This window comes from Oratosquilla oratoria, chromosome 3 (assembly GCF_046742065.1).
Source record: "Oratosquilla oratoria isolate Oo_2021 chromosome 3, ASM4674206v1, whole genome shotgun sequence".
NCBI classification, from domain to species: Eukaryota; Metazoa; Arthropoda; class Malacostraca; order Stomatopoda; family Squillidae; genus Oratosquilla; species Oratosquilla oratoria.
Window position 1 is genome coordinate 80,317,807 of NC_134779.1, and position 13,967 is coordinate 80,331,773.

General features: G+C 42.1%; 2 protein-coding genes across 23 annotated transcripts in view; one reads left to right on the top strand and one right to left on the bottom strand.

Moving 5' to 3' along the window:
* The window catches only part of LOC143024084 (uncharacterized), a 444,302-nt gene that overhangs the window by 377,316 nt on the left and 53,019 nt on the right, over positions 1–13,967 (bottom strand). For 2 of the 20 annotated variants that reach the window (XM_076182873.1, XM_076182868.1), the window contains exon 1: positions 2,357–2,511. The exons of 3 other annotated variants lie outside the window; for them this stretch is intronic. In XM_076182873.1, the coding sequence (XP_076038988.1) occupies positions 2,357–2,481 (125 nt within the window). In that variant the 5' untranslated portion in view covers positions 2,482–2,511. 15 more of the 20 variants (XM_076182882.1, XM_076182913.1, XM_076182925.1 and 12 more) reach the window with 12 other exon arrangements.
* The window catches only part of LOC143024156 (uncharacterized), a 151,823-nt gene continuing 140,458 nt past the window's right edge, over positions 2,603–13,967 (top strand). Inside the window, exon 1 of one of the 3 annotated variants that reach the window (XM_076182946.1) lies at positions 2,603–2,823. The gene's annotated coding sequence lies outside the window, so the exon portion shown is untranslated. The remainder of the gene's footprint in view (positions 2,824–13,967) is intronic. The other 2 variants (XM_076182944.1, XM_076182945.1) reach the window with 2 other exon arrangements.

Sequence of the window (13,967 nt, forward strand, 5' to 3'; positions counted from 1 at the left end):
GTTACGATTTAAAGGGTCCCCCGCCACTGAACTGAAGGGGTGATGATAGGCACTGCAGGCAAGGTCGTCGGTGCTAGTGCCATCTCTCTCTCTCTCTCCTTATCGATTCAGTGCCGAAGATTAGACTTTCGCTCTTATCGGCGTCAAAACACAACTCGTGGGAAGACGAGACCAAAACAAGTCATACTCAAGCCCTTCGACATACTTCCAGGAATGCGTTGGTAGTGCCGCCAGATGATTCTGTTCTCATGAAAGGTGGACAAGATCCAGACTGTACCTCCTCAACCTGGCCACTTTTTTTCTGTGGTTACCACCTTGTGATTTTATTCATCTCCTTGGCCACTGGAACTGAAATTTTACTGTAACAGTCTGACGGAGTACTAATAGTCCCGATTTCAATTTTCTCCCCGCTTGGACGTGGCCTTCGATAGATAAGCTCACAGTCCATGCTACTCACTTTCTCCCCTAGACTCCCTCGAGGGGGGGATCCATCCTAATAATTTACATCCTAATAAATAAACGAATTGATAAATAACAAATACATGCATGAATATAATTAAAAGGAACTGCCAACAAAACAAAGTTTTCACCCTGGCCCCTGGTCGCGAGAAAATAAAAGGAGGACGAGGACGAAACAAATGCTCTACTTTCTTTCTTCCCAACTTCCCGAAAACACACAAGAAACTTGCAGACAATTTAATATCGCATCTATATATATATATATATATATATATATATATATATATATATATATATATATATATATATATATATATATATATATATATATATATATATATATATATCCTTTAGCACGTAGGGGACCTAACGACAGCGAGTGAGGAACATGCCGACAACACGCACGAGGCATGACGCGGCGAGCAAGAAACTTGTCGTAAGTGCGCAATGACACTTCCGAGAGAGCGCGCGCAAGAAGCTTGCTAGACACAGCGTGCGCAGCGCAAGAAACTTTCCGACAGCGACCATGGCACTTCTCACCTATAGCGCCCAGGAAATTGAGCGACAAGGCCCGCCCAAGAACTAACACCCTCAAAAATAACTACGCAAATATATTAACGAATAAATAAATAGATGATAAAAACGAAATCCCAAGAGTGTCGCGCCAAGGAGAGTTTACATAATATGCGAGTACGTACGATAAACGTCTCGACTATACTTTTGTTTTCGCTAAAACTTGTTTATTTTATTCATCTCCATTGACCTCCTTGCTCCAATGATGATCTATAGACATTTTGCCCTGGCCAACGCCACCTTTTTTTTCGTATCATTGTAATTTTTCAGCACAGGGCAGGGTACCATGCCGAAGGGGCAAATATTAAATCCCACTCTTAACCAACCCACTCGAGGAAATCCCGAGCACACAATCAGTCCAAAGACGTCTTACATGCATCTGGCAGCGGCCCTAACAAGGTTTTAGCGTTATCGCTGATACCGGTCTTTCATAGGTAAACTGACTAAACGTTAACGAAAGGGGAGTGTTCTATATTTTCTAATAATTTCCTAGGCTCTGTATCCCGATTGTTTATGCAAATCTTATCAAGATCCTTCAAGCCGTTTTTATTTTTATTTTTGTTTTCTTAATTAGTTAGGTCGATTGTCACTAAATAGATTCCGCCCGAGGCCAACACGACGGCCAACCCCCTCACTGCCGGCGATGCGTCACGGTAGTGAATGAAATAGCCTGGCGGCAACAAGAATAAAGTGAAGCGTCACATAGTACGCAAGGGCATTTCGATACCACGATACCCCATGCCATTAAGGTCCTATTTGAGCAAGGGGATAGTACGCGCGTGTGTATGTGTGTGGCTTGCGTGTAAGGTCATGGAACTTATACAGTAGATATGACCATGCGAGCTAGAAAGCTCTCTCCCAAGAGGTTGGTACCTGACGATCGTGAGTCCAGCACATGATCCAAGGCCATGATGAGTCACAAGTAGCTGCTGAGGTCAAGTGCCCCATCTGGCCACCGCCGCTGCGGTCACCTTGACCTAGTTGCCGATGAGTTGAGAGAAGCCCGCCTTAACCTCTCAAGAGGTCAACTATTTAACGAGAGGTCAAAACTTCCTAGCCTCGACTCCCGCCTGAACCTAACCTTCTATTTTGTGCCTATCGCCAGGAGATTTTAGTAAGTTTTCGGAGGCGGCATCACCATAGAATAAGGTAATCGCAAAGTAAACCCTGAACTCACAACAAACAAACAAATAAATTAATGAATAATTAATATAATCCCTTGGACGGGGTGGGGTGACGAGGCTACGACCACCGCATTTCAAAATGTTTCTTTTTCTTCGTAAACAAACAACACGGACAACTTCAAACTTCACTCTCATCTAACCGGGTCCACACTGATCTTCGTGCAGCGCTGTATGTGACAAGTTGCCAGCGTTGAATGCAGCGCTGAGTGTCCATACTCTCTGTCAGCACTGTCACACGGTCAGGTGGGCCCGGCTGGTTCCACATTAACAGTGAGTGCTGACAGAGAATACGGACACTCGGCGCTGCAATTTAACGCTGCCAACTGCCTCATGCAGCGCTGCACTGAACGCTGCCAACTGCCTCATACAGCGCTGCACTCAACGCTGCCAACTGCCTCATACAGCGCTGCACTTAACGCTGCCAACTGCCTCATGCAGTGCTGCACGAGGCTCATTGTGCACCCGGCCTTAGGCCAGAGGATTATGGAGATCGTTCTTAGTGGATTTATACGTTCAACTAGCCTGCCGTCAGGCGATTTTATTCAGCTCTATAAACCAAGAATTCCCCTAGACGTCTTTCTAGAATATCTGGTATCAACTTGACATGGTTAGTATTGATGAAATTGTCTTAATGTTGTCAAAAATATTTTCTGTGTGCGGGTCCACACACGTCTCGATTTATGCTTAAGTCCTTTATTTTGCCGTCAGGCAATTTTATTCATCTAGAAGGAACATGTGCACAGGTATTTTATTCTGGCTTAAACTACAAGATTTTATTCATTTGCGCGGCGATGCCTCTTCGGTAGTGGAGGGATTAAACCCATTCTGATTAACTCCCTTCCATGCTGTCTATTTTTAATCGTTCCATTTCGGTTAACGTCAGACGATTTATATATTAATATATATATATATATATATATATATATATACACACACACACGCAATATCACCATAGAATAAGAGAAACTTGTACTGTAGATAGTAACTACTTTCGTGTATTACATCTTCAGAGGTAAGACAGATACAAGTATGGTTAATTAAATACATAAAAAGGGAAGGAACACGGGCATGGGGGAAACAACAGGAAGGGAGGAATGTACAAAAGACTGATGAGGTGCATGATATTACATTTCTCACTTAGACCTGACTACGTGTGATTCAATCTGGCGGATACTTTTCAATCAATTAATTGTTGACAGAATTGGTGATTGAAAAGTATTTGCCAGACGTAGTCAGGTCTAAGCGAGAAAGGTAATGTCATGCACCTCATCAGTCTTTTGTACTTTCCTCACTTCCTCCCTGTTGTTTACCCCCATGCCCGTGTTCCTTCCCTTTTTATGCATTTAATTAACCATACTTGTATCTGTTTTACTTGTCTGAAGATGTAATACACGAAAATACAGTCTACATATTTCTCTTAGCCAGTGATTATATTGCATAATTTGTTTCACGGTGATGGGAAAACCCTGCTCCCCCATATATATATATACATATATATATATATATATATATATATATACATATATATATATAATATATATAGAGAGAGAGAGAGAGCACGAGAATGAACAAAGAGCGAATGAGAAACGAGAGAGGACAAGGAACGGGTCAGAGAGAACAAGACAGAGAACTGAAGAAAACCGAAAGAGAAAATGGAACAGGACAAAGTGAACGAGAGAGAGACAATGAGAGAGAGAGAGAGAGAGAGAGAGAGAGAGAGAGAGAGAGAGAGAGAGAGAGAGAGAGAGAGAGAGAGAGAGAGAGAGAGAGAGAGAGAGAGAGAGATAGAGAGAGAGAGAGAGAGAGAGAGAGAGAGAGAGAGAGAGAGAGAGAGAGAGAGAGAGAGAGAGAGAGAGAGAGAGAGAGAGAGAGAGAGAGAGAGAGAGAGAGAGAGAGAGAGAGAGAGAGAGAGAGAGAGAGAGAGAGAGAAAATGTCTTGGTTAATGTTAAGCGTTTCGCGGAATTGGTCCCAGTATAGTAATGCGACCTTTTATCCTCGCCGAAGGACTCGCTCGGGCGGATCGACGGCGTCTTTCTAACTCCTCTGCAGCAGCTGCCGAGGGCGACGCATCACAAAATCGAAATAAATCCTCCTCCAGCGTCATCCAGAAAACAGAGCAACGAAACATCCTTACATTCACAACCACAACCATCCCAAACACCCATTTCTCCCCGTATCCACAACCTTCATTCTAGCCGGACCATGCACCCGTGGTGAGGGGGGCTATAATGCTGAAACTTAAACCCCACTATACGGATGGCTTGTTCTGCACTGTGGTTTCCTGGCACGTCTATTCTTATAGACAATCGCGCCACTGACGTACAATATATTCGGTGAACAGACGTTTGTGCCATGGGTCTGCAACCTAGGTCGTTTGGGCCACGGTAAGTAGGACGTCTGAACAACGGAATAAAATATGAATACGTGTTTTCTGTTAGGTTAGGTCACATAGAAAAAAAAATTCTGTTCGTGGCCCAAACATCCACATATGGTCACCCCCCCATGGATGCCCCAAATATCTTAGGTTGCAGGCCCGTGGCCCAAACATCTTACAATTGTTATATTCCATGTATTTGTCTGGTTTAATCACGGGTGAGTTCGGCTCGCACTTTTTTTTTTTTTTTTTTTTTTGTAAACTGTGAAGGAATGGTTGAGGTACTGGCGTTTTATCGTCCAAGATTTTGTGTTGTTTGAGGGGGAAGATGAGAGTAGGTGATTGTTGCGGAATATTGCGTAAACAGGACATTCCAGTAGTATGTGTGGTGGTAGTGTGTGGCACTGACAGGTGGGAGGGTCGTTTCCTGTCATAAGGTGGCCATGTGCGAGGCAGTAATATCCTGTTCTTATGCGTATAGTGTGGTTTCAAAACGTTGGTTATATTGAACCCTCCATGGACCTACGTGACACTTTTTTTTGTCGTTTATCGTTCCCAGTGCCTTTGCCACACGTTTACCACTGCAGTGTGGAGGTCTGTGTAGGTGTCTGTTACTGGTAGCTAGAAGGAGGTGTCGAAAGAGGTGGATGCCGCCTCTTGAGCAGTCTTGTCGGCTCGTTCGTTACCGGGAATGCCAACGGTCCGGAGAGAGAGAGAGAGGTGGGAGATTAACTAATTGAAGTCTAATTTTCCTCCTTTGTTTATGAAATGACTCCACCCACCTGATTGAAATAGTCTGGCGTCAGCCAATATAAACAGAGTAAGTTATTCAAGAGGGGATTCGTTCTTTAGCTAAATAAAATCTCCTGGCGTCAGCCAAAAGAAACCTCCGAAGCGTGCGTATCAATTTAGCCATCCCACCAATTATTATTATGGTCTCTTCACCTTTATCTAACTCTAACATCCAAGTCAATTAAGTGGCATTAAATATCACTTCGTCTCAACCGCTTCGTTTAACACCGTCACTTGTCGTAAGATAACTTCAATTCTAACCGAGCCACCAACAGCGTGACGACCCAGAGGAGGGCAGGCCCAGAACTGACGGGACCGACCGGTTGGGAGTCTAGGGCGGGCTCCGGAATTTGTTCAACTCGGCAGGATGCATCTCCTGCCTTCTGGTTGTTGTTAGCCAACCTACCTGACTGACTAACCGACTGGCGGATTAACATTAAATTCCCTGAAGACAGATACCCTTTAACGTCTAACGAAAGGTCACCCGATAATTTATATTATGTACACAAATTACATTAATTTTTTTTTTTTTTTTGTTACTGCACTCATTTCCTCCGCACCATGACATCTTTATATATTTGGTTCTGGCTGCCGACTGACGACTGCCATTTTTTCCCATATGGAAGACAATAGAGGTACACACAACTGTTTCGTCCGGACTCTGCTCCCTACAGTGTATGGAATCGTTTGACGTCAGACAAGAGCGAAAGCAGCAGAGTACAATCAAGTCAAAAGTTTTGACACTTTGGTGACGCCAGCCACTTTCGTTGCTAAGCATCTTTTCTTTGCATGGAAACATACATTACAAAATTAAATCATCAATAAATGTTTAATTTGCATAATACAAGGCTGCTTCAGTCCCTGACCGCGGATCACCTATTGCATATCTGTTGCGATGCCACGCGCGTCTGCCTACGGCCGGAGCCGCGGAAGAGGGGGGACGCCATTTTGTTGCTCTTCCCGCGCGCGAATCGATTTTCGCGAAGAGACGCCAACACAACCGCGATATTTTTTTCCCCGCTGTGCGCACGGTTGCGTACACACACACAGGGACAATCTCTCTGTATTGGAAAATCTAACACTCGGAAATGCCGGACACCAAAAGGGCCTCCAAGTGTTCTGGTTTGTTTCCGTAAAGGCACTTCTGTTCAGAATACTAGAGCTTTCTTATGATTTCACAATTGTAGATAATCACAATACAGAGAACGGTTTGTATTAACCTCTTGTGCAGAGGGTGGCCTTTCATTCTGGCTACCGCTGGGGCGACTTTATCAATTCCCATGACGCCCCTTAGTAAGTTGGGTATCAAGTCTTTGATTGCAAGTGATGATATAATGATGCTCGGGGACTTTCTTCATCTCCGTAGCACCCCTTCGGTCCGACCCGATGACGCTCTTCCTCGTGACTACGAAGGCTTTGGTTCGACCCCCCCAATGGCCACCGGAGACGGACACTTCTTGCCTTGGCTGGGCTGGGCTGGGCTGGGCTGGGCTGACCAGGGATACCGACTGGCACGAGCGGCCATTTCGGTCGCAGCCACGTGGCCACGCTCGAACTTCCCGCGCCCACGGGAGAATTTTGGATGGTGCCTCCTCACGAAGGACTTTTTTGAAGCAGAGCTTTTAATGTATTACGATGCCGTCCTCGCTACCAACTCGCTTGCTGCCGGGCAGGACTCGAACTGCCTTCACTCCAGACAAGTAGCGACACTCTCAGAGGGGGTTTACGGTTCGTCGAACGCGGTTCGACAGACACGTGTTTAAAATTATGTGTGAACGTGTGAACGGGGTATTTGGGGTTTAACCAACTTGTTCGACAACCAAATACCCCGTTCACACATCACTTTAAACACGTGTCTGTCGAACCGCGTTCGACGTACCATTAGACCGTGTAAACCCCCTCTTACCCACTCGGCCTGCGAACATCCCACTAATAATAATAGTAGTACTAATAACAATGAGAACAACAATAATAACGAAATAATAATAATAATATAATAATGATAATAATAATTACTATTATCATTATTATAACAATAATAATAAAATTAGTCAAGACAAATCTGGTTTAGTTTGCAGTCTAGAAAAAACGTGCTTGAGGATCTAAGCTGTGTCGACTTAACTGTTGTCATCCATAACTACATAAATAATCAATATATAAACAAAAATAAAGCACACAAATACAATAGAAATTAATACGTATGATTAGATAAATAAACATAACATAAATAAAGTTGGGGTAGAATGTCGCCTGTTCAACCGATCCGTCTCCGAAGGACAGACACAAGCTGCCGACATCCTGGGCAGTGCCGGCCGCGACCCGACAGCCTCGCCGTGCCTTCAGGAGTGTCGCCATTTTACGTATTATATTCGAAGTTACCCCTCTGGCGATTTTATTCAGTTGAGAAAAATGAATTCCACTTCTCCCTCCGAAGCGCGATCTGCACCAACACATCATACAGCAACGAGGCCATTACGAACAGCGATGACTTTACATCTGACGCAAGGCAGGATTAAAAATAACAATAATAATAATGAAAATAATAATAATGAAAATGATAATGATGATTAATAATAATAATAATAATAATAATTAATAATAATTATTATTATAACGCAAACTGTTGCGCAGTTTCACTACAGACTCGGAGCCCCACAGTGGGCGGCAACCGACACAAATTGAGGATTCCGAGTTTGCTATTCAGCGGCAATATGGAACAAAGTCTCGGCCAAATTAATTGACGCGCGGGGTATCATAACTCCACATACAGGTTACCACACCACCAGAGCCGATTCCTATAACGACAGAGAGCCGTCAGACGACTTTATTAATAACGAAACTCTTCCCAGAATCGAAAGAGCCATTTCAACGCCTCGTTGTTGGAAATGAAAAACGATACTGCTCTACCTGCCGCATGGCCATTTTATTCAGCTACAGAACCCACGGCCGCCCCTTCCCGAAGACCATCTGCCGAACCCACGGCCGCCCCTTCCCGAAGACCATTTGCCTACCCTAACGTTCACGAATACGGGCGCTCGTTGCCGCCCATACGACTAAGTGGTTGAAAATACATTAATAAACAAATAAACAAGTGCATTATTATTATTATTATTATTACTATTATTATTAATAAATAATAATAATAAATAATAATAAATAATAATAATTAATAATAATAATAAAATAATAATAATAAAATAATAATAATTAATAATACATAATAATAATTAATAATAATAATAATAATAATAATAATAAATAATAATAATAATAAATCATTATAAATAATAAATTATAATAATAAATAATAAATAATAATAATAATAATAAAAACAACATCTGCTCGAGTTACTTACGGGCGTGCACCCTGGCACCAAATCTCTGCATCCCCGTGCCGGCCTTACCTGAAGAGAAAAACGTGAAAATATTAGCACGCGCTAAATATCACCCAATCAGAAAGGCAGTACAAAATATAAGTAACAGTAGCAATAATATAAACAGAAACAGTAAAAATAACAACAGTAATAATAGTAAAATGGCATTGGTCGTAACATTGTTGGTAGTAGTACAATTATTACCTGAAATAAATAGTAATCAATACTTTTCCTTTCTCGCGCACAACTGATGACCATAAAACTTAGTGCTACAACTTGGCCAGGGGTCATAAATCGAATAAATAATCAAGTAAATAAATAGAATAAATAAAACATATATTGGAAAGAGAGGAAAGGAGAGGAGAGGAAGAGAGGAGGAGGAAGCATAGGGGAGGAAGTAGAGAAAGGGGTGGGGAAAAGGGGGTGCGTTATCACCACCATCATGTGAATGGATCATCGCTGGTCACTCACTCACTCACTTACTCACTTTTGCTCTCCACGAAATGAATAAAAGAGGCTGGCGCGGCAGCCTGAACAGGACGCAAAGTGCCAGCCAGCCAGCCAGCCAGCCAGTCAACGGGTATAAATCTTGGTGCGCCGAGTGGTGGATTAGTTTCGAACCGCTTCGGACGCGGGCCTGCGTCAAAGGCCAACGTATAACAGCTGTAACATCGAGGAAAGGTAGCCTCGGTCGCAGCTAAGCGCCTCCAGGTGTGAACTTCTCACCTTCATCCTTTGCTAAGCCTCCCAGTGAATTGTGAACACCTCCCGTACGTAGTAGGCCCTCCAGTCCACCGGCACACAATCGAGAAGTCCTTTCAATATTGCATTTCCATTTCACTACATCTGTTTCTTTTCTTATTTCCTCAAAGTATCTTCCACATCAGCTGTCCGTATACACCTGTACTGTTAGCGCTCTTGTTATCCTGTTTTATACACTGGATTTGCTTACTTCTTCCTATTCCCCGATGCTCGTAGAGATCCCTGCTGACAATCACCATCTCAGTCCCCCAATACACCTAAGCTCTTTGTTTACTTCCAGTCAGCTTTCTCTCCTTAAGAGAAATAACCGTTTATCGGATTTATGCTGAAACCACTCTGGAAATGAAACCGCTAAAATCGAAAACCTCTGGTCTTTCGCTATTCTATTTCCTTAGTGATTTTCCGCATATTTCTTAGTCGTGCGTTCACTGGTATTTGTGCTGTGCGCGCGCACGCACGCACACACGCACGCACACACACACACACACACACACACACACATATATATATATATATATACGAGTACATATTATATATATATATATATATATACATATAAGTACATATTATATATATATATATATATATATATATATATATATATATATGTATATATAAAATTTGTGACAGTTGCATGCAGGATTCGAACCCGCTGTACTCGGCCATCCGTAAATCACCTTCCCAGTGCCCTAACCACTAGACCACTAGACCGTGATTTACGGATGGCCGAGTACAGCGGGTTCGAATCCTGCATGCAACTGTCACAAAAAAAATTATCGGTTTGATGTCGCTGCTATTAGCGAATTACTCTCATATATATATATATTATATATAATGTATATACATATTTACATGTGAATACGTATATGAAATATATATACAGTACGTACACACCCGACTAAAAATTCAGATAATGCGATTCCACAACTTCTCAGGGACGTTCATGTAGATGTTTCAGGTGTGGTGAAAGCCCCAACCTAAAGTTAAAAAAAAAAAAAAAAAAAAAAAAAAAAAAAAAAAATGCTTTGGTTATCTCCCTTACATTCGTTGTGCATTTCCCGACGAGGTATAGCATACACAAATGCCATCCTCCTTTAACTTTATTTTACAACATAAAGGAACTCTCTAACTTGTGACCTACGGTACTAGTTAATGCATATATCTAGCTAATTTATGCTAATATGTCGTTCTTTTATAACGGGGGAAACTATAACAGTTTAACTTTTTCTTTTATAAAGTGGCGATAATCAAACTTTAAAATGATGTAAACACTTTTTCGCAATATCACCCTTCAAAGCTGAAAAAATGAAAACGAAGCCATCAACACTCAAGACACCCGACAAGTCCGCCACCTCGCCCAATACGTGGAAAAGGGACAGAAGACCGCTCTTACCAGACCAACAGTCAACAAAAACACCAGGATCATCTATGAAGCATACGATTCTCGTCACTTCACAATGGCCGAATCCATGAGCATATGCCGTGAGAAACCATCCATCAATATGTTATCCAAGCAACCACACTCACTCTCAACCATCACACGAAATCAGACAAACCAATGACCTGCCACTGTAAGCCATCCACACACTATTTCTACTCTCGGGTCCACAAGGTAATGGATGACAGCTATAATTTGCAGTTTCCCAATGCACACATTGTATAAAAACCCACGTATCCACAAATTATGACATTCTTCCTACTTGAAGATGACCGCGGACGGTTCTAGAGTCTAGAAGTAGGAGATTAATGGTGCAATATGTCTATTGGACACACAACCTTACGCCTACCCAAAACCGTACTATTAGAGATTAAGAAAAATATTCAGTGAAAGATTATTGTCGTAATGCCGCTCTTGACTCTCTCTCATACACACACACAATATATATGTATATATATATATATACACATATATATATATATATATATGTGTGTGTGTGTGTGTGTGTGTGTGTGTGTGTGTGTGTGTGTGTGTGTGTGTGTGTGTGTGTGTGTGTGTGTGTGTGTGTGAACAAGGTGGAATAAAGAAGAAACGTGTCTAGTTCAGAGTTTATTCCTGCATACAAATACACACAAATATATATGCTAAAAGCATATACCACCAACATCCTTCCAAAGACCCATTCGTTGTTCCTCCCATCTTAGCACCTCGTGGATGAAGGGCTATTCCTGTCCCCAGCCACACTGCTCGGGTCAAAGGCAAAACAACAAGACACAGCACTTCCACAGCAGGGACGGACAACAAGAGCTGATTTACCACCTCTGCTTCATCATAAGGCGACCTCCCTCTCAACCCCTCAAGATATTTAAGCGAGCAGGCAAGGGCATTCCTTTTGGACCCTGTCACAACCGCGAGGGCATCAGATCGGCCAGCGATTTAAATGAAATGTACAGTAACCTAACAACTTTAATTCTAAATGCACAAAATAAAATTATTCCCTTCAAGTCAATACGGAAGAATAGCGATACTCCCAAACGGATGACGGACAAGCTGAAATACGAGATCGGATTGAAAAGAGGACTTAAAGTAAGAATAAAACACGGGGGAACACACCTTATATAAGATATGGTAAGACTGGTTACAAAGATTAAGCGCACAGCGAAACGTAACTATGACATTAAGGTTGCCAGGCAAGAGATATCCAACCCCAAGGGTTTCTTTCATCCCTACAGAACAAAAAATAAGGAAACAATAGGCCCAATTAAAAACGACGAAAATATCATAGAATCGGAGGAAAAAACTACTGTGGAGTTTAACAAATATTTTCTCTCGGTGTTTACTAAGGAGATGTTAGATAAGGTATGACTGCGATCCAATTTTCAGTGGGGATGAAGAAAGCAGACTATCAAATATCAGCATGAGTAAAGTAGTAGGCCTAGTCAAACAGATTGAAAGACTTAAAGCTACAAAACTCCCGGGTCCAGACGAAATGTTTCCGAAAGTGATTAAAGAGTGTAAATTTGAAATCTGCGACCAGTTAACAGAAACATTTAATAAATCGGTAGACATTGGTTTTCTGCCTATTGCTTGAGGGCAGGCAAACGTTGTTCCTGTTTTTCAAAAAGGGATATAAATAGTCTATATGCAACTACAGGCCAATCAGTTTGACATCAGTTATAGGTAAAATGCTTGAATCAATAATAGTTAATAGACTCAGAGATCACATTGAGAGATAATTTGATTCGTGACCCACAGCATGGTTTCTCCAAGGATAAGTCATGTGTGACTAATCTTCTATCTTTTTACACTAATGTATATAAGGCGTCAGATAACAATGATAGTTACGATGTTATTTACCTTGACTTTAGCAAAGCGTTCGAGAAGGTGCCCCACCAGAGACCACTAAGCAAAACCAAAGCCCATGGCATAGGAGGAAAAGTGTTAGAATGGACTACAGCTTAATCAGTGACAGGAAACAGTGGGCCACCATAAATGGTGTAAAATCCAAATGGGGGAGTGTTTCTAGTGGAATTCCCCAGGGCTCGGCTTTAGTTTCCTTATTGCTCATTGTGTACATAAACACTTGGACAATGGGATTAATAGAAGCTTGCGGACGACACTAAAATAAGGTTTTAACAAGGATGACGTAAACAAGGTCATCATATTAAGATAACAGGGCAGAACTGGACAAATTTAGATTTAAGAAGGAAAGTGGAAATAATTGGTTTACTAATAGGGTGGTCAACGAATGGAATTGACTTAGTATCCATGTGGTGAGCGCTGAAACTATCGATTGTTTTAAGAAACGGTTAGATAACTTTATGGATGGTGATGGCAGGTGATAATGGACATGGAACTGTCTAGTGTAGGCCTTATGGTCTCTTGCCGTCTCCTTCATTCTCATGTTCTTATTTCCTCGCCACTTCTATATTTTGCACCTTCTCTTTCTTGATCGACAGACATTCGTCTTGCATCGAGTCCTCCTTCACCTCGCCCTTCATTTCATTCTTACTCTTCTAATCATGTTCACTTCTTCCACGTCTACTTCCCACAATATAACTGTGTGTGTGTGTGTGTGTGTGTGTGTGTGTGTGTGTGTGTGTGTGTGTGCATATACACAGAGGCACCTTACCAACTACAAATCATTAAATTAACATGTACTAAAACCACACCAAAAGAACATCTAAACGGTGAAATCAAAATACTTTCCATTGAACATATAACACTGGTAGGCACACTGTCCTAAGCAAGATCCCTGAACCCCGCCTATCCATCCCATTACATCGCACAAACAAATAAACGAAAAGAAAAACAGCGGCAGCTTACTCCTCAAGCATCTACAACTTAACACCTGCACCACACATCGCGCGCTCACACACACACACACACACACACACACACACACACACACACACACACACACACACACACACACACTCAGATCACTAAACAAACACTCCAGGACCGACCACCGAACTTCCTGATCCAAACTCCCCAGCCATTGACCTTA